This window comes from Odocoileus virginianus, chromosome 2, assembly GCF_023699985.2.
Source record: "Odocoileus virginianus isolate 20LAN1187 ecotype Illinois chromosome 2, Ovbor_1.2, whole genome shotgun sequence".
Lineage (NCBI taxonomy): Eukaryota > Metazoa > Chordata > Mammalia > Artiodactyla > Cervidae > Odocoileus > Odocoileus virginianus.
In genome coordinates, this window is record NC_069675.1 from 38,772,693 (window position 1) to 38,792,384 (window position 19,692).

The 19,692-nt window shown below is 34.9% G+C and overlaps 2 protein-coding genes across 13 annotated transcripts in view; one reads left to right on the forward strand and one right to left on the reverse strand.

Moving 5' to 3' along the window:
• Window positions 1-13,563, forward strand: part of VRK2 (VRK serine/threonine kinase 2) — a 95,375-nt gene extending 81,812 nt beyond the window's left edge. For 4 of the 6 annotated variants that reach the window (XM_070478554.1, XM_020909040.2, XM_070478563.1 and 1 more), the window contains 3 exons: window positions 954-1,120; window positions 6,919-7,080; window positions 13,187-13,563. In XM_070478554.1, coding sequence (XP_070334655.1) covers window positions 954-1,120; window positions 6,919-7,080; window positions 13,187-13,531 — 674 coding nt within the window. In that variant the 3' untranslated portion in view covers window positions 13,532-13,563. Of the gene's footprint in view, window positions 1-953; window positions 1,121-6,918; window positions 7,081-11,861; window positions 11,901-13,186 lie in introns of those variants that run through there. The other 2 variants (XM_020909042.2, XM_020909043.2) reach the window with 2 other exon arrangements.
• Window positions 13,086-19,692, reverse strand: part of FANCL (FA complementation group L) — an 82,867-nt gene continuing 76,260 nt past the window's right edge. For all 7 annotated transcript variants that reach the window (XM_020909047.2, XM_020909044.2, XM_070478604.1 and 4 more), the window contains 7 exons: window positions 19,495-19,645; window positions 16,999-17,082; window positions 16,505-16,550; window positions 16,344-16,425; window positions 15,385-15,501; window positions 13,996-14,067; window positions 13,086-13,635 (listed from right to left, as the gene is read on the reverse strand). In XM_020909047.2, the coding sequence (XP_020764706.2) occupies window positions 13,600-13,635; window positions 13,996-14,067; window positions 15,385-15,501; window positions 16,344-16,425; window positions 16,505-16,550; window positions 16,999-17,082; window positions 19,495-19,645 (588 nt within the window). In that variant the 3' untranslated portion in view covers window positions 13,086-13,599. The remainder of the gene's footprint in view (window positions 13,636-13,995; window positions 14,068-15,384; window positions 15,502-16,343; window positions 16,426-16,504; window positions 16,551-16,998; window positions 17,083-19,494; window positions 19,646-19,692) is intronic.

A 19,692-nucleotide genomic window follows, 5' to 3' on the forward strand; every position in this document is an offset into this window, starting at 1 on the left:
CTTGTAAAAACTAGTTCATGGAGTATAAACATCTTTGAACAAATGAAAACATCCCAGTTTTTAAATAGTGTATGGTATTATCACTTACTTGTATCTCAGATTGAACCTCCACCTGAAGCAAAAATGCAAACTACACTTGTTTTACAGTGGCTGTATTTGTCATTTTGGTTACGGATTCTGTTCGTGCTGAATGTATTTAAAAGTTTGTAGTTTGCAACTCTTTTTCTTTTGGGGAGATTACTCCACGGTTCTGGGGAAGAGAAGAAATAAAAGATGGCAACTTCTCATCCTCGTGCTCTGAATCAGAAAGATTAAGCTGGGATTGCACTGGTCTAGGTCAGTATGGGAGACCTGAGCGAGGTTTGGCAAATTCTAAGGTCAGTCATGGCTAAAACCATAGAATTCAAGGTCATTTCTAAATGTACTGTTGTAATCTCAAAATCAAAGCCTTAATTAAAATTTTCAGTGATTTTTTTTTTCCTTTAAGGAGGTTTATGGTAAGTATTCTTAACTGAATTTTTAAAACTTCAAAAAAACTTATTTTTAACTGAATTTTGAAAACTTTAGGAAAAAAGTGTGAAGCATGGCTAGTCTATTATTCATGTAATTTTTAGTAGTTGCACCCCATAAATTCAAATCACTAACTATAACTTTAAAATGTCATCCTTTGATGAGTGAATTACATACTTTATCAACAAAGACATGTAAATAAAAGCCCACCTGTTTCTCCATCTTGTCAAATCTGTAGGTCACTGTATGTCAGTCAAGTTTGGATATCATTTGAAAAGTACTTTACATTGAGTTGTTCATTCTTAGTTTCTTCATAGAGGATGTATGTATGCACATGCACATTCTTGTGTATGAGAAAAACAACTGAGATTTTGAGAATATTGAAGTCTTGACAACTTTTGCCTATTATAAATGACATATTAAAAAAACTTAATACTTCACAGGTGAAATAGCCCAGTATTTGGTATGTGCTCATAATTTAGCATATGATGAAAAGCCAGACTATCAAATGCTCAAGAAGATTCTGAACCCAAGTGAAATACCTTTAGGACCACTGGATTTTTGCAGTAAAGGAGAGAGCTTAAATATGCATGCTCCAAACAATCAACAGGTAAGTAACAGTTCCTGCAATCCAGTGATGACCTTCTGTGAAGCTTGTCTACCAAATAAAGTTGTTTTAGGTGTCAGAATGAGTCTGACAGTCCTGTTTCTTACTTATAATTTCTAATTCCTGTGTCCCCTAACTGAGCTCCAAGAAATTTTGTTGAAGGTCCCTTTGACTTGTCTTTTAGAGAAAAATAGTAGAACCTGTGTGCCCTGTTGTGTATTATTAAATAAATAAAGCAGTCACTAATATAACAGCGATAGAACTAGAGTAAGATATTAAAGGCTAATCCAACTTTATTCATGAAAAATCTTTTTTTTTTCTGTTTTCCTTCAGATTTTCTTTAGTCATCCCTCTGCTTTTGCTTACTCATTCAGCCATAATTTGGTGGTAATAATAATATTCTTAGATTTTACCAGGTTATTTGTATGTGCTGATATTTCAATCTGTAAAAACAATTTTTGAAATAAGTTATTTTTTAAAGTTTTGCATTCCACTTTATGCAAGTGACTCCCTCACAGCAGCACTAAAAATTAAAGAAAGAATTAGAACTGGAAATAACACAAAAGAATTAAAACTTGAAACATTTTTTAAAAGGATGAGGGAAACCTGAGACTGCTATCAACATTACTGGACAGGCAGCTAGATGTTCAGCCCTGCCGTGACACTGCTCATGTGCAAAAAAAATGGGGAGGGCTTTGTTTCCTGATGCATGTACATTGGGGTAGGGTCAGGATGCCATTCATTTTTAATATTTCTTCTGAACTTTGGATCATCATAAGTGTTCACGAGCCAAGAATGCAAGATGCAAACTAATGTGACTGATAGGCTGCTCGATGAATGGTGAGTCAAGTATCAGCGCACAGATGGTTCTGATTTGCTGAATTTTGTAGCTGCTGCAACTGAAGACATAAAATATCCTTCTAGTCATAAATTAGCTCTTTGGAAGCAAAACCTTGGCACCAGAGCTTTACAACCTTCAATTAGTAGGGAAAGAAGTATTTGAATGACTGTGGTATTGACATCTGTAGGCCTGCATAGTAATCATTCCTAATAGAAGAGAATATCTGTTTGAGGAGGTTTTGCATGGCTAATTAACTACCAGTGAGAATATGTAATTTTTTCATGATCTCCTGATTGTCACCTTTCTCTCATGATACAATTACATTTTATTGTAGCAAGTGCCTTACAAACCAATTGTCAGCACTATTTACGTATTGCAGAAGGCAGAACAAAAGTTCATGTTTAATAAAAAGCCACTGGATTTTGATCTTGGTAATTACTGAGACTTATTTTAACAGTTTTATTGACTTTTGTGTTTTTATCACTTTTGCAACAAAACAAAGAGCCATTTCCTTGACATAGTATTTCCCTTGCAATAATGGTCACCACTTAATCTACACTAATTTAAGTAGATTTTTTTCCTTTTTGGAGTTTTTCAGTTTCATAAACTTAATTGAAATATAAAAGAAGCCATTTTAAAAACTGATGGCTATATCCTCTGATATAAAATTCTAGTTATTATCCACCAGAATTTTCAGTTTCATCAAATTTAGTGGTTTGCTGTGAAACCATTTTTTATATGCAGAGATAGAACATAAAACATTTTTTTCCATTGAGCCTCAATCAAAAATATTGTATTTCCCTTTTGATTAGAGCACTTTGATTATGAGTAAAAAGAAAACATTAAGAATAATATGCATTCTTAAGACTTTAGTTAATTTCTATTGGATCAGCTTCAGTATATAGACATTGAGATGAATCGGGATATACTTCATAGCAGATCAATATTTATTGAACATTGACTTTATTTCTCTAGTATTTTGAGAACAGTGGAAACAGTGGCTGACTTTATTTTTCTGAGCTCCAAAATCACTGCAGATGGTGATTGCAGCCATGAAATTAAAAGACACTTACTCCTTGGAAGGAAAGTTATGACCAAACTAGACAGCATATTAAAAAGCAGAGACATTACTTTGTTGACAAAGGTCTGTCTAGTCAAAGCTATGGTTTTTCCAGTGGTCATGTATGGATGTGAGAGTTGGACTATAAAGAAAACTGAGTGCTGAAGAATTGATGCTTTTGAACTGTGGTGTTGAAGACTCTTGAGAGTTCCTTGGACTACAAGGAGATCCAGCCAGTCCATCCTAAAGCAGATCAGTCCTGGGTGTTCATTGGTAGGACTGATTTTGAAGCTGAAACTCCAATACTTTGCTACGTGATGAGAAGAGCTGACTCTTTTGAAAAGACCCAGATGCTGGGAAAGATTGAGGGCAGGAGGAGAAGGGGACGACAAAGAATGAGATGGTTAGATGGCATCACTGACTCAATGGACATGGGTTTGAGTGGACTCTGGGAGTTGGTGGTGGACAGGGAGGCCTGGCATGCTGCGGTTCATGGGGTTACAAAGAGTTGGACACGAATGAGCAACTGAACTGAATATATTTAATAATTATAGTATATAGATTCACCATATGTGACCACACCTTAAGTATCTTTTTATTTTTAAATTAAGTTTACAGATTTTGAAATGCTGCAAAACCCAGACTTGAAGATGATAAAAAACACAGTATACTAATATAAACTGTCCTGTACTCAGTTCTCGTGAATGATCAAGTACAGGATAGTTTCCACAGTTCATTGCTTCTATAACAAAAATCATTTTTAAGTCCAGAATAAATATCAATCACATGGCCCAAAATTTCTCTCTTTTTAGACAGAATTCACTTATTAGCAACTAATAACATTTCTTGTTACTCTATACATGGACCTAATTATTTAACAGAATAAATAATGAACTCCAGACTTGTGCTTTTTGGACAAAGATTCTTGAAAAAAAGGTCAGTAGAGCAGGAAGCATATATTATTAGATAACTAAAATGTTTCTAATTCAGTCTTCAAATGAAAGTTTTGAATATTTAATTGTTATTTCCCTCAGCTTGCTTTGTGCCTTTTTTAAAATTTTTTAAATATTTATTTTCAGTGGTGTCAGATCTTATTCGTGGCATGAGGAATCTGCGGGCTCTTGAGTAGGGCTGCGGGGTTTCTCTCACGTTGTGTAGTGTGGGCTCCAGACTCTGCGGCATGCAGGCTTGCTAGTTGAGATGCATAGGTTCAGTAGTTAGAGCATGCGGGCTTAGTTCCCCTGAAGGCATGTGGGATCTTAGTTCCGTGACCAAGGATCAGACCCACATTCCCTGCATTGAAAGGGGGAACTCTTAACCACTGGACGATCAGGGAGGTTCCAGTTGTACCTTTAAATTTAGTAGTTATAACAAAAATATTTTGGTTAGGTATTGGAAAATAGCCTATAACACCATAAGAATCTTAGAAACTTATAGCATCTTTTGGGGAGGGGGAGGAGAGAGGGAAGGATTTTTCTAGTACTAGGCATCATAAACTGTTCCCTATAAACTGAGCTGCCTTCTTGAAATCCTCAAATACTATTAATGGAAATAACTGGAAGTAAACTTTTGTTAAGGTGGTGGAGATATTGACATTTTGTCCTGAAAAGCAAATCTTTGGGGGTATTTGCCTCAATCAAGGTGACGGTAGGTATGGCTGAAATTACTCTCTGGTAGTTGTGAAGAGACTAGAGTTGAATTAGAAGAATCTATCATCAGGGCCACCTCAGTCTATTTATGCCAACCATTGGGATGTCATGTCCAGAATTCACTGAAGGAAACCATATTCAGTAAGAATGCTTATGGAGGCAGGGAGTAGCTATAGGTCGTAGTTTAAAATATTCAAGCTATCCTACATTTCAAGGCAAGAGAAAGTTTGTTCCTTCTTTCACCTTAAATCTGAGGTTTGCATAGCAAACACAGGGGTGAATACGTTATTATGGATAGTAGTAATCTTTGTATTGACCTTAAAAATCTACAGATTTCTTTCTTGAGCTTTACATCCCAAAATAATTCTGTTAAACTTGTCTTCATATTTATTTTCTGTGTGAGAAAAAGTAGCATATAAATTCTTAATTATAAGCATATTTTTGCTTATTTAATTTTAGGAGTATAAAAGTATTCCTGATTTTGTAAAACAGTGTAAAGTGTCAATGGAAAATTAAATAAAAATTACCTTACTCGAATAGCCACTTTCTGGAAAGGGACACACATTTGGATAGTGTCCTTCTATTTGATTATGTGAGATATCCAGAGTGTTTTCTATACTTAGTTTTATATCTTTGAGAAAAAATTTTACTCTATTCACAATTAAGGGTTAAACTTCATGATCCCACTTTGCTTTTACGATTTTAAAAGTTTCCCTGGAAATAGAAATTTTCCATAAACTGGATATCATTTTGTTTATCAGCTAGAAGTGCTCACGGCAGCACAACTTAACCATCCAGCCAACTGACAGCAGATCCAGGAAGGCACCATCTCTTCCAGGAGGCCTCACAGAGGACTGAATATATTAGAACAAACTTTGTTTGTGCATCAGAGGCTCCTGGGCCCAAAACTGTCATGGCTAAAGTGCCTAGCATACAAGAGGCCCCAAAATCATCAATTAATATCTCAGCTAATCCTTTATGTCACAGAACACATTTCATGATGATTGGCGAGTCAGCATTTTATTAGGATAGAACTGTGTAGAACGGCCTTGGGAAACCCTGTGTTTCACACTCGTGGTATGATGGGCATTTATTACCAAGACGACTTCAATGGAAAACTGGCTCAGAAGGCGGTTACACATGAATTTTCCTAGGAGAGAGTTGAGTGATAGAAATAAAGAACCTCTGAGTGATCAGACAGCAATTCCAATTTTCAGGCTACTGAGAAGCCGTGGCTTTGCTACCTCTGAGAACCTGGGATCCGAGAGGAGGGGTGAATAAAGAATGGTGTTGTGACAGCTTAAGCCTAGCCACAAAACACCAGCATATTTTAAAGGGAAAGAGTGAACACATTTGGCAACAGAAGCTAAAAATTGAGAGACTACAAATTAAGGCTCTGCTTGCCCAGCCAATCTAATTCATTCTCTAGTTTGGCACTGGCTACTCCATTATTTCCCCCTTGTACTGCTCCTATCTTCTGCCCCCTGTTTAACCCGTGAAAAAAAGGTGATGGCACTTTCAGCTGCTGAACAAAGACTTCACATGAGGATCTTCACTGTGGCTTTCAGTCTTCCAGCTGTATTGTGGGAGCGGTCGGTCCTTCTATTTCCATGTCTCCTTCAGGGTTACTGAGAATCAGTCATCCCCCCAGATAACAGCATGGTGTGGAAAAGAAACCTTAGAGACAGCAAGCTTGTTACAGAATTTAACCTCTGATACTGGTACACAGAATTAGATGGCATAGACTGTTATTCATCTGTTCAAAGGTTAAATTACCTGTATAAAAAAGTAAGCAATATCATAAGCTCCTTTTATATGTTCACATTAATTAGGCTCACTTCAATGATAGGAAACTAAGATTCTAATTAATAAGAATTTAAACTGAAAAGATGTACTGGATCCACTCCCAGCAAAGGTTAATAATGAATTCATGTGCAGTTTTAAAATGTGACAGTTTTCTGTAAAAAATGCCGTTTTCAATAAGCAAGTTATCTGTAGAGATAATTTCTAAAGAGTGCACAACAGTGACACTAATTTTAATTGGTCTTGTCCTATTCATGAGAATAGGCCTGGATCTTGCCAACTACTCTATTTTTCTGTAACTTCCACTTGTTGGTTTCCTCTTTATTTCTTCCTTTTTTCAAAGATTGGCAAGTATAGAGTTTTCAAGAATCTGGACATGAATGCAGTTTTCTTTTACAAATGTCAAAAGTTTTCACTGTATATGTCATTACTTCCTGGGTGTCAACAGGTTGATTCACGAAAGGCTGCAACAAAACAAGTCTATCAGGTGCAGAATACATTAATAGGAAGAAAAGGCCACCGTGAGCGAAGTGCGGAGTCCCGTACGCCGAGGAGAAAAGTGCAAGAGGAGAAGCAGCCGACTGGATTGTTTAACAGTGAAACAGTGCCGGTAAGAGGTGTTTTCTCGTTGCCTTCTTAAGGTTACATTAGAATATGCCCTTTGGGAATAAAGACTTATTTTCTCCTGAGGACCAAGGCTGTACAGTTGCACTAAATAAGAAAGGACAGAAAATATCCTATCTGGCAGATAAAACCAAAGCAGCCAACACCAGTTATCACAGACACAGAGTGACAGTGAGCACCTTTGCCTGCAGATCTGATTCTTGCCTCAGCCTGAGAATGTAATGAAAGGCACCTGAATTTGTTATGCTGTCTGTGATCCCTGAGGGAGTCACCATATTCCACACTTTTACATAGACCCCTCCAGTGTCCATCTCATCAGCGGATGCCACTGTGGCCGTATTTACTGTTCTGTTTACTTATTTTTGGTGGCACTGGGTTGTCCTGGCTGTGTGCGAGCTTGTTCGGGTGCAGTGAGCCGGGACTGCTCTAGTTCTGATGACCTGTGGGCTTCTTGTGTGGCTTCTCTCATTGTGGTTCACAGGCTCCAGGGCACACGGGCTGTTTCCTCACGGCATGTGGAATCTTACTGGACCAGGGATTGAACCCCTGCATTGGCAGGCAGATTCTTAACCACTGGACCACCAGAGAAGTCCAGTTGTATTTTTAAATGACATATTTTTTATATCATCCAATCGTGTCCTTGGCTAGTGACTCACCTCTAGCAGATGACTCATTCAAGCAACAGCAAATCTTTCCTAATTTAACCTTTTTTGACAAGAGGCGTACAAGGTATTTATATCTGCAGTCAAAACATTTTTTCCCAGAACAGCCAACATTTTATTATTTAAATAACATCATTTTCCACAAATGACTTGAGGAAGTTTACAATATGAAATAAAATAATTGAATGCCCCCTCCTTCCATTTCTCCCCCACCCAAAGAAAGAAAAACAATTGGTTAATCAGCCAACTGGGATGTGAATTGCTAGTGAGCACTGAATTTGCCTCTGAACTTCTTGGCAGCCAAGGCAAAAATTAGAGGCATACTAGGTAGGCATTTCTCATGTAACCAGCAAGCATACAAGCTTATCCAGAGAGAGAGAGATGCTTTTTTAGTACTAATAGGAGTCTTTTGCATTTATTCTGTTATAAAAACAATGGTAGCATTATTTGTTTTCTGTTTTCTTTTTAAATTGATAATAATCTACTTCAAATGAACAGAAGTTCCCATAAGACAAATATTACTCAGTGACAAAATTTAGAGATTCTTGAATGCTTTTTCAACCCTTAATGGGCACTGGTATCACTTGAGTATGTAGTAGAGAGGGATATAAAAATACTGATGCCCACATTCCAAGAAGAGAAATGGATTTGTTTTAATTGGGGTGGTAATGCGACAGGCGTATGTAGATCTTATCCCTCCTGAAAGTTCTTTGTTCCTCTTCTCAGTCAGTCCCCTTCCCTCAGAGACAACTTCTTATATTCTGATTTTCGTCACTAAATTTAGTTTTGTTTAAATCTGGGTCTCCTGCATTGCAGGCAGATTCTTTACCATCTGAGCAACCAGGGAAGCCCTTTACACACAGGTAGTCATATAGTATGCCCTCTTTTCTAGCTTCTTTCACTCAGCATGGTTTCTTGAAATTTCTCCATATTATTGTTCTTTTTCGTGTTGAGTTGTATAGTTACATCCATTGTATAGTTTACATCATAACTTGTATATACATTCTCCTATTAGTGGGCACCTGGGCTTCCCCTGACCCTTCTTCCTGTTCTTCAGTTGCTAAGTAGTATCAGACTCTGACGCCATAGACTGCAACATCCCAGGCTCCTCTGTCCTTCACCAGCTCCCGGAGTTTGCTCAAATTCATGTAATTGAGTCGGTGATGCTATCTAACCATCTCATCCTCTGTCGTCGCCTTCTCCTCCTGCCCTCTTCCTGATCTTTCCCAGCATCAGGGTCTTTTCCAATGAGTCAGCTCTTCGCATCAGGCGGCCAGAGTACTGGAGTTTCAGCTTCAGCATCAGCATTCAACATCCAATGAACATTCAGGATTGATTTCTTTTAGGACTGACTGCTTTGATCTCCTTGCTGTCTAAGGGATTCTCAAGAGTCTTCTCCAGCACCACAGTTCAAAAGCATCAATTCTTTGGCACTCAGCCTTCTTTATGGTCCAACTCTCATATCCATACATGACTGAGAAAACCATAGCTTAAATATATGGACTTGTGTCAGCAAAGTGGTCTCTGCTTTTTAATATGCTTTAATATCATAGTTTTCCTTCCAAGGAGCAAGCATCTTAATTTCATGGCCACAGTCACTGTCTGCAGTTATGACACAAGTCCTTCTATGGATATGTTCTGTTTGTCCTGAGAAGTGGAATTGCTGGATAACAGGAGAGATGTATGTTCACCATTTCAAAAAGCTAACAACTTGCCATTTTATACTCCCACCAATAATGTATGAAAATTCCAGCCATTGCACATCCTCCCTCCCCACTATTGGTGTTTGTAAGTCTTTCTAGCCATTATAGCGTTTTGTGTATTAGTATCTCACAGTGATTCCAGTTACCACCTACCTGATAACTAGTCATGGCAAGCACCTTCTCCTGTGCTGACTGTCCACTCATAGTGCTTCTTTTGTGAAGTGCTATTTGGATAGTTGTTTTTAAGTTGTAGGAATTCTCTACATATTCCACGTCCCCTCTTCAATATCTGTATTGCAGAAGTGTTCTCCTTGTGTGCATCCTGCCCGTTTAGTCTGTTATGAACAGAAACTATTTGTTTTTATTTGAAATTCAGTGTATCAATTTGCCTACTTGAAGATCACAAAGTTATTTTGATATCTTTTAGAAGGTCTGTAGTTTTAGCTTTCATATTTGGGTCTATGAGCCATCTCAAATCAACTGGGTATGGTGTGACAGAGAGGTTGATGTTCATTTTTTCAATGTTGTAAGCCAGTTATCCCAGTACTGTTTCTTTAATATTTGGCTGCACTGGGTCTTAGCTGTGGCATGTGGGATCTAGTTCCCTGACCAGGGATCAAACCCAGGCCTCCTGCTTTGGAATCTTAGCCAGTGGGCCACCAGGGAAGTCCCAGAATACCATACTTTTAGATTTTTCTAATTAAATTTCTTTGGAGCCCTTTTCAGAAGTCAGCTGACTATATAAATGGGTCTATTTCTAGACTGTCTTTTCGATCAACTTATTTGTTTATCCTTAGTTCTAAGATCAGGTAGTCCTTCAACCCCTTTCTTTTCTTCAAAGATGCCATGGCCATTTTAAATCCTGGTCCCCTCCATAAAATTTAAGAATCATCTTGTGAGTTTCCACTAAACAGCACAGTGGGATTTTAATTGGGACTACACTGAATCTAAAGATCAGCCTCAAGGGAACTGAAATCCCAACAACACTGAATTCTCCAATGCAAGAACCTGACACTTCTCTCCATTTATTTCTTTAAACATTGTTGTTTTTTTTTCTTTTTTTTATTAGTTGGAGGCTAATTACAATATTGTAGTGGTTTTTGCCATACATTGACATGAATCAGCCATGGATTTACATGTGTTCCCATCCTGAACCCTCCCTCCCCATAAACAATGTTTTTTAGTGTAGATAGCCTACACTGCTTCCATTAAAATGATCTCTCAGTATTTTGGTTTTTAATCCTATTTCAAATGTCATTTTTCAAAAACTTCATATTCCAGTTATTTGTTGCTGGTATATAGAAATAAAATTTTAATGCCCTTGTGTCTTGAGATCTTCCTGCAGTTCACTTCACTATTCTAGTAGCTCCTTTGTATCCTTAGGATTTTTTACATAATCAATCATGTTTTCTGAAAGTTTTTTTCCTAATGTACATGTCTTTCATTTCTTTCATGTCTTACTACACCTGCTGGGACCTCTAATACTATATTGACTATTCAATGTAGTAGTGAGAGGGCATCCATTTTACATCCCTCATTTTAGGGGGAAAGCATTCATTCTTTCACCATTAAGTATGATGTTAGCTGTAGATTTTTCCTAAATGCCTTTTATCATCAGGCTGAGGAAATTTCATTGTATTTATAGTTTACTGAAGAATAAATTTTAGTCAGGAATGGGTATTATTTTTGAGGATGTGTTCAGATCATACAATTTTTCATCTTTACTAGTATAATAAACTCCACTTAGTTATAATGTGTTGTCCTACTGAATTCAATTTGCTGTTTTTCCATTATAGATTCTTATATTTCTGTTGATGAGATAGTGGTCTGTAATTTTTTGTTTCAGTATCCTTGTGTGGTTTTGTTTTCCAGTCACTGTGCAAGTTACATTAGAGGGAAGTATGTATTTTCAGAAAATGTTTCAATAAGATTTGTCTTTCATGAATGAGAATTTAGCAAGAAAACTATCATCTATAGTTTCATTGTAAAATTTTAAATTATGAATTCACTCTCTCTCACAAGTATAGTGATTATTAGATTTTCTTTTCTTCTTATGTCAGTTTTGGTAATTGATCTTTCAAGGAATTTGTCCATTTCATTTAACTTGTCAAATCTGGCAGCACTGTGTAGTTCGTAATATTCTTTTATACTTTTAACATCTTCAGTATCCTGGTAATGATAGCTGAATTCATGTTGCTTTACAGTGACATGGTCTCCCCAGTCCCAAACCCTGGAAAGCATTGGTCTGTTGTGCATCACTGTAATGTCATTTTGAGTATGTCAGTATAAACCAAATTATACACTACGTAACTTCAGATTGGCTTTCTTTCTTTCCCCATTATGTCTGTGAGATCCATCCAAATTTTGCATCTATTGATAGTTCATTCTTTTTTTATTGCTAGGTGGTATTCTGAGGTATGGATATAGTGTTGAAGAACATGTGAGTTTCTTCCAGTTTTTTTTGCCTTTTGCCATTTATGTCTAGTAGTTCTCAGTTAATTACTAAAAGCAATGTTTTCTAGTAAGAAGGATGTGAGATGCTGTCTGTTTGCTATCCCTTGCTTAATGCAAGGTAGTGGTGGTCAGTAGGGCTGTGTACCAATAAAGCTTTACTCATAAACAGGCAGACAGTGAGCCACTTTTCCAATCCTACCATAGAGTGTCTTTCCCAATCAGAGCTCTCAGGAAGACAGCTGAGGGTTAAATCCTTCTGTGAGTGCTTTTCCATTTGACATCATCTGTTGTTGGTTAAGGAGAGACAAGGTATGTAGGTCACACAGGAGAGGACTGTCTTGAAATTTCAGTAGTCAACTTCTGTTTTTACCTAGCTGGGGACTAACTAGATCATTCATTTCTACATGTAAGTTAACTTGTATGTAAATACTGTTTAAGTTAGCTTACCTGTGGCTCTTATCCTTTAGAAATATGATTCGATGGTATATTTCTTTGTGAAAGAACTATGCTTATTGGCCTGCTGGAAAAACTATTAACTCATTTTGCCTTTTTAGTGAATTAAGCTAACAAAACTTAGGAAACTTTCATTCGTGTGACTTTCTTAGCTCTCAGGTAGTAGTTTATAATTATCTCAGTAATTTCTTAATGGAAAAGCCAGAGATGTCAAGACGTCTCTTTGGGCATGTAAAACTAACTTGTATAGACTGATTCCTTTTTGCATAGGAGATTAGAGTGAGCATCTTTTCTCAGGTCAGTTTCTGAACAAATAGATTTTTTCCAGCTGTCTTCTTGAGGTCTGTTATGGGAAGATACTGGTGCTTGGGCAGGAAGCTACAGTGGACAGGCCACTGGCTGATACCTCGCTATGTGGGTGCACAGTACACAAGTACCATCTTGCTCCAGTGCTTCTAGTATCCTTAATTATTACTGACCAAAAAGCCTTCTAACTATGACTGTTCTTATCCTCATAAGATTAAGCCCGGTTTTTTCCTTGCCAAAAAATCATTATTTTCATATGCTATCCTATTTTTAGATTATTTAAGAAATAGCCTACTTCTTGGTTTAAAAGATCCAATCAAATTAACCAGATTGATTGTTTGATGCTTTATAAATACTTAAAATCCAGAACCTAAAAATAACTTCTCAGGAAAAATAAAAAAGCACACAAAAACTTGATCTTATGTAACACATTTTATTTAGCATTCTTAAAGAGTACACTAAAGTACTTGGATAACTCAAACCTAACACGTAATAAATATGTATTTTCTCATAGGAAAACACAAGAAGAAGACAAAAATATTGTGAGTCTCAAGAATTTCAAAATGATGTAAAAAGTTCTCCACACAAATCCAGCTGTATACAATTCCCAAATTCATGTTATGAACCCCATCAAGATTTTACCAATCCAGATATATTCAACAAGTCAAGCTCTCCATCTTGGTACACAGACACTTCTACAACTGGTATGGAGGTCACAGAATTAGACAGTTCTACAGGATTTTGGTTTACAGTGTTCCAATTTACATTTAGTGAAGAGATAAAAGCGGATATATATTATTACAGCTTCACCATTATTTTTCTTTTGATATTAGTATGTCTTGCTTTATATTTTCTCTGAAGTTATCAAATAAAATCCTTTTGATAATTTAAGTTTCTGGCTCTTCACAGGACTGCTGCATTCTTATTTCAGGCTTTTCTCCCAGACATTTTCAAGGTAATTGGCTTATAGAAAGAGAGGGATGCTTTATATTAGAAATGGTATAATGAAAGGTAATAAATAAGATAAAATACTTAAGATTCAGATCATCTAGGAAAACTAGAAAAGTGGTCAACCTATTTTTGATCAAAAGAGAAATCTGTAAATTAAAATATTAACAGAGGCAAATTTATCTTAGAAATTTTTTTAAATAAATTGACAAATGTTTCTAAAAGTTTTATATATACACTGATACACTATAAAATTATATACTATATGTACTATATATATAAATCTTCTACACTATACTATATAAATATATTTTCTAAAACACATTACTGAAAGCTAGATACAGTTCTATGAAATGTGACAAATAATTTGCTTACCTTACTACAATACGGACATTCACCAAATATGATGTTAAAACTCTGTCTGCTAGTCAGTAGTCCTCTCAACCACTGAAAATTTTGAACAGAGAAGGAAAGAGGAGGAATATCAACATGATTACAGGTATTCCAAATATCATTTCATTCTTTTTGAGTACATTATATTTTTATGTCAGAAGATTTGCCTTCTTAATTTTCTTTTGCAAGAGTAAGAGGAACATTTTCTGAGCCAATACCAAACTACTAAAATGCTGAAAAACAAGGGGAAACCAGTATGGATTTTAAGGTCTGTACCACTGATTTATAACCAAATTACAGGCCCCTTTAAGAATCTGATAAAATGTATGGACCTTCTCTACCCTAGAACAGCTGTACACAAAAATAATGTGTTCAAATCCATGGAGTTCACAGACCTAACCTAAATCCATGAATCACAAATTAAGAACTCCTGCTATAAAAGATACCACAGGCTCTTAAAATTTAGGTCTTAATTCTGATCTTAATCACCAGTAGTAGGGTTAATTCTCAACCCATTAATTACAAGCAGGAGGCAACTCATTTTTAAAAATTAAATGAATTTTCATTATTACAAAAGAAAGCATATGTTCCCTTAAGAGTATCTCTATAATTAGACCTCATATTTTATGATTTTATATAACGTAAATTGACATCCCTACCTAAATTCTCCACTGTTAAACTGCAGATAGCACCAGCCACTAAACTAATCACAAAAATCATGAGGTGATTTTAAGGAAGTCTTTGAACAGTGAAAGCACTATACAATGACAGGTTGTTTTTATAGACAGATGCACACATAGTTAATTATATGTCCACTGTGCCCTAAGATAAATGCTAAAGAGCAAGTGACTGTAGACAGGAATGAAAGCAGACTTAACATACAATAAATAGTAATTAAAGTGTCACTGACTAAGTGTTGTGAGATATTCAGATCACAAAACGCATTCTTAATACCAAAAGTAGGATTATTACATTTATTCTATACTTAAATATAGCTGGAAAAGTAACAGGTACTCTGTAGTACTAGCTCCCTTTCACTTTATTGCCACCATTAGTCCTACTCGGTTGAGTCTACATTGTAGTTACATGAGATATTTACACAAAGATTCCAATGTTCCATCAGAATCTTTAATTTGTTATACATCAATGAAAAGTCCATGAATATAGTCTAGATACATGTCCCCCCTTCTTGGATACTTCAGAACATTTCTCAGTTCATCAGTAACCATGAAGAAATGAAACAGGGCATTTGGAATGAATGGTAAAGGAGCTAATGGAAAAAAGATGATCACTATTGACTAAGCAGATTTTATTTTAGATTTCACATGTATATCCTATGCAGTTAAGTTTTGCTGATATTTTTATTTTTACCTCATATAAGCATATATAATGGAAAGACTGGCCACACTGTGAATTATCACACACTTGATCAGGAATGGCACCATCAAGTTGATAGGCATAACAAATCCCACAATCCATAGAAAAATCCTTCAAAAGAAAAGAAATATTCGGGGATGGGTGGGAGGAAAAAAGAAATAAGACTACACAAGGTGAAGTAAAAAAAAGAATGAATATGGTGTTAGATTTTTATAACATTTTTATAAATGTTGTATTGCTATCTTATAGAAAATACAGTCACATCACTGTTTAACACCTTAGAAAAGCTACTTGCAAGAGAAGGTTCCTTTTTCATCCAGTAAATAATATACACAGATATACTAAAAACCAGGTTCTACTTCTGGCTCACTAGATGTTTGGGCTTAAGTAATTTTCCTAGTTTGTACATCAATATAATGCCACGATAGAATGCAAAAACAGGAATCGACATCAGTTTGTGATTATACTAAACTTCAGAAGTCTGTAACTAAAGGAAAAAGACAAAAACATTCCACCGATTTAGTAGTCTACATTCATCATAAATCTATTATTTTTGCAGTGTAGTTGTATCTATTCAGTTTTGAAAAACTATACTGCCATCTTTCACAAAGACTTCTTTCAAACTAATTAGAACTTTATTTCAGTAATGCATAAGTAGACAGTATAGAAAATCCAAACATCTCATTATCTATACTGGAACTTTCCCCCTATTTTTAATAATAAAGATGTCATTAATCACTTCACTGCTTGAAGACCATGAAAAAAGTACACTCATAACACCAATCAAAGGTTAATAAGTTCTTTGATGCAACTGTTGCTTGCAGTTCAGAAATCTGTTGTAATATTCTTCCAGTTCCTTCCTTCTCAGTCTCATTTTTCTCTGGTGCCTAAAAGAACATTTAATTTTCACTATACAATACCATTTGGAATATCAAAGCACTGATAAAACTTACAGATTTTTCCAGGATAGCACGAGCTGGAAAGTCGATTTCTAAAACATCTTTCAAATTTTGTAACAGACTGTTTTCTGGATCCCTGAAAGTATGATAAAAAATTGTTATTAAATTTGTTTAATCATAGAAAAAAGTAAAAATTGTATTGCAAAGATACCTACCACAAATGTATGTTTCTGCTCAGCCGAATTCCCAGGGGTTTTACCACTTCAGATATTTTTTAAAAAAGAAAAAAAAATGTCAATTTAGGGTTTGCTGTTTTCAAAATGAAAGTCACATTTGGCACAGAATTTGTCTCTATATTGAGCTATAACTGATAACACTGTATTATATATTTAGGTATACAGCATAATGATTTGGTATCGGTATTTTGCAAAATGATTAACACAAGTTAAGTTAACATTTACCATCATGCAGTTACAAAATTTGAAATATACATAGTATTTGTTAATTACAGGATTTTGTTTCCTATTGATTAGAAAATCTAAATCATATATATATGTATATATAAAAGAAACACAGAAGTACAGAGTTCACGATGAGACATTTTCATTTAAGATATTTACCATTAGTATAATAATACATTAGAATAATTATAGTAGTGGACAAGGATTTTATGATTCTGTTAAAATCATTTAAACCTGAGATCTCATACCATGGTCAGCTCCAAGAAAACAGCACTCGGGAAGCATAGTGGGATGCCTGGGGTCTACCTCTATATTTATTGAAACGTTATTCCCTAGAATAAAAGAATATTAAAGCTTTTAGAAATAGAATGGTTCATAAAAAAAATATAAAAGAGTAATTTGTCTGGGTACTTAGTTCATTATATATCCAAGGAAAGATTGTTTTATATGGTTTTTTACAAAAGTAAATACATTACTAATTCATAATTTAAAAGAAGTGAAGTAATTTTAAAACTTTGATCATGACTAAAGATTTGGGATCCTAAGTTTCAAAAGACAGTACCAATTCATAAGCTGTGTGCGCGCCCAGTCGCTCAGTTGTGTCTGACTTTTTGCGACCCTCCCTGAAGACCCTGCCGGGTTCCTCTGTCCATGGGCTCTTCCAGGCAAGGACAGTGGGGTGGTTGCCATTTCCTCCTCCAGGGGATCTTTCCAACCCAGGTACTGAACCCACATCTCCTGCATTGGCAGCCGGATTCTTTACCACTGAGCCACCTGAATTCTGGTTGGAATTCCATTAAAATTTGAATTACAATTTTCTATGGAGTGATAAAGATGTTTAATTTAAAAAATTACAAGTTACAAACTGAAAAATACTCTAAATGACTTCTATAACTTTCTTGAAAAGAACATAAAAGACTAAAAATACAATAAAGGGTAAAAATAAATGTTTAAGATTTGAATTTTATACAAACATTTTTTTCTCCATGTGAAGATTTCCTGTGTAGACTAACAAAGGTTCAATTCATATTAAATGTTTGGAAACTCTTCATTTAATATCAAAAACAACTAACAGTTCATGTAATCTTAAGAAGTAAGCAATTTCTACTTGGTAATACATTCTTTGATAAATTTTAACTATACTATAATACAAATTTCAGAAATTTTATTTTTATTGAAGGAACATATAGTGTAATTGTTTAAGGTTAATTTGGATTTCATTTTTATGGTAAAAATGTCTTGATAAATTCTATACACTATAGCATAATCCTTTGGCTAAAGCTGGCAACAATATAAATACAATTATTACAGATCTGGCAAAAAGAGATAATCAAGTAAAACAAAAAATGAGTACAGTAAGTCAATAAGAAAAACAAAATTACAAAGTTAACTTATAATCTCACTGTTTAATGCATTTTTTACCATGAACACAAATTTCACGTTAGCCTTTAGCAATATCATCTGCTAATGGCTGCAGAAACTACTTTCACTTAACAACAATAGTCATACTATCAAATCTTTTGATTAATTTGCTGAAAACTTGGTCCTGGAAAGGCAAACCAACGCCTGAAGGAAAAAAAATGGAACTAAAACGTAAATATATAAAGAAAGTGAATAAAACCAAGGTTGTTTATGCTGAACCATGAGAAATAAAGTAAAAATTGTATTTAATCATAACCTGGAGAAATAATTATATAATGGGGCCATTAATACTATACTTCTTTGGAGAAAATATTTTCATTTTAATATCTACTTGTTCACAAATATACTGTAACTTGGTTAATTATTCTAAATTAAATACTGTTAAGACTTTTTCAAACTCAATAAGTGCAGTACTATTTGTAGAACTGCTGTACTTCTCTTACTTCTCCTAGTAACGTGTCTCTTTCCCCACCAAGATAGTCTATTATGCCTGGGTAGAAACTATGCAAGCTGCTCAGTAATTTGGATATGATTCACATCAAAATATCCTTCATACAGCTATAGTTTATTTACTGTCATCTCAAATATAGTTTTAAAACATCTAAAATCCTGAAAGGTTGAACTTTAAAACTGATTTCATGTATTGCTCGCTCATAATGATAATATATAAACCAGTAATTTCATAGTAAATAGAATATGGTAATATTGCCAGGATGATATTTATGGTTATTCCTTATCTTATTAATTTCATATATTTATAGTAAGAAAATTTATTGTATAATACTTAATATTATTAATATATACTTAATACTAAGTACTATAATACTTAAAATATATTCAATTATTATTTTGTAAAGCTTTCTTTTTCCTCTTCAATGGCATGCATGGCCCACTTCAAGTTCTTTTATCCTCCTCTATATTTCTGTTAGAAAATATTCCCAGACTTGTTCATACTAATCTTGTCTAGTTTCACAAATGAAGACTTCGTTATTTCTAACAGCTTTTCCCAAGTAATGGAAGTTTTAAAAAAATCTACTCCATAATTTCCATGCTAATTAAAAGCTAATTAAACACTATCTCCAAATGCTACATCCACAGATTAGATCATCACCTTTTATAATGAAACACCTCAGTACTTATCCTTTCTACTTAAAATATTTACATTTAAATATGTACTAATAAATCATAGTTCATCCCTCATACAAAAAAAATCTCATCTAAAATCCAATGTCATCTTAGATTCGTTTTCCAAAGTAATATAAAATATACTCAAATACCTTTAAAAAATAAAAAAAAAACCCTTAAATCCTCTTTTACCCTACCTAATACAATTCTGCGTGCTGTAGCACTCCGTGTAGGTTTTTCTGGCTCAAGTACCCAAGTCTTCTCATCAATTTCATCCATTACATCCCAGAATGTCTTCAGTGATTCCACTGCTGCCAAAAACTGAGTATAAATGCTTATTAAGGAGCTCTGTGAAAAGACAAGTGAAAGATGAATAAGTTGCATGACTATCAATA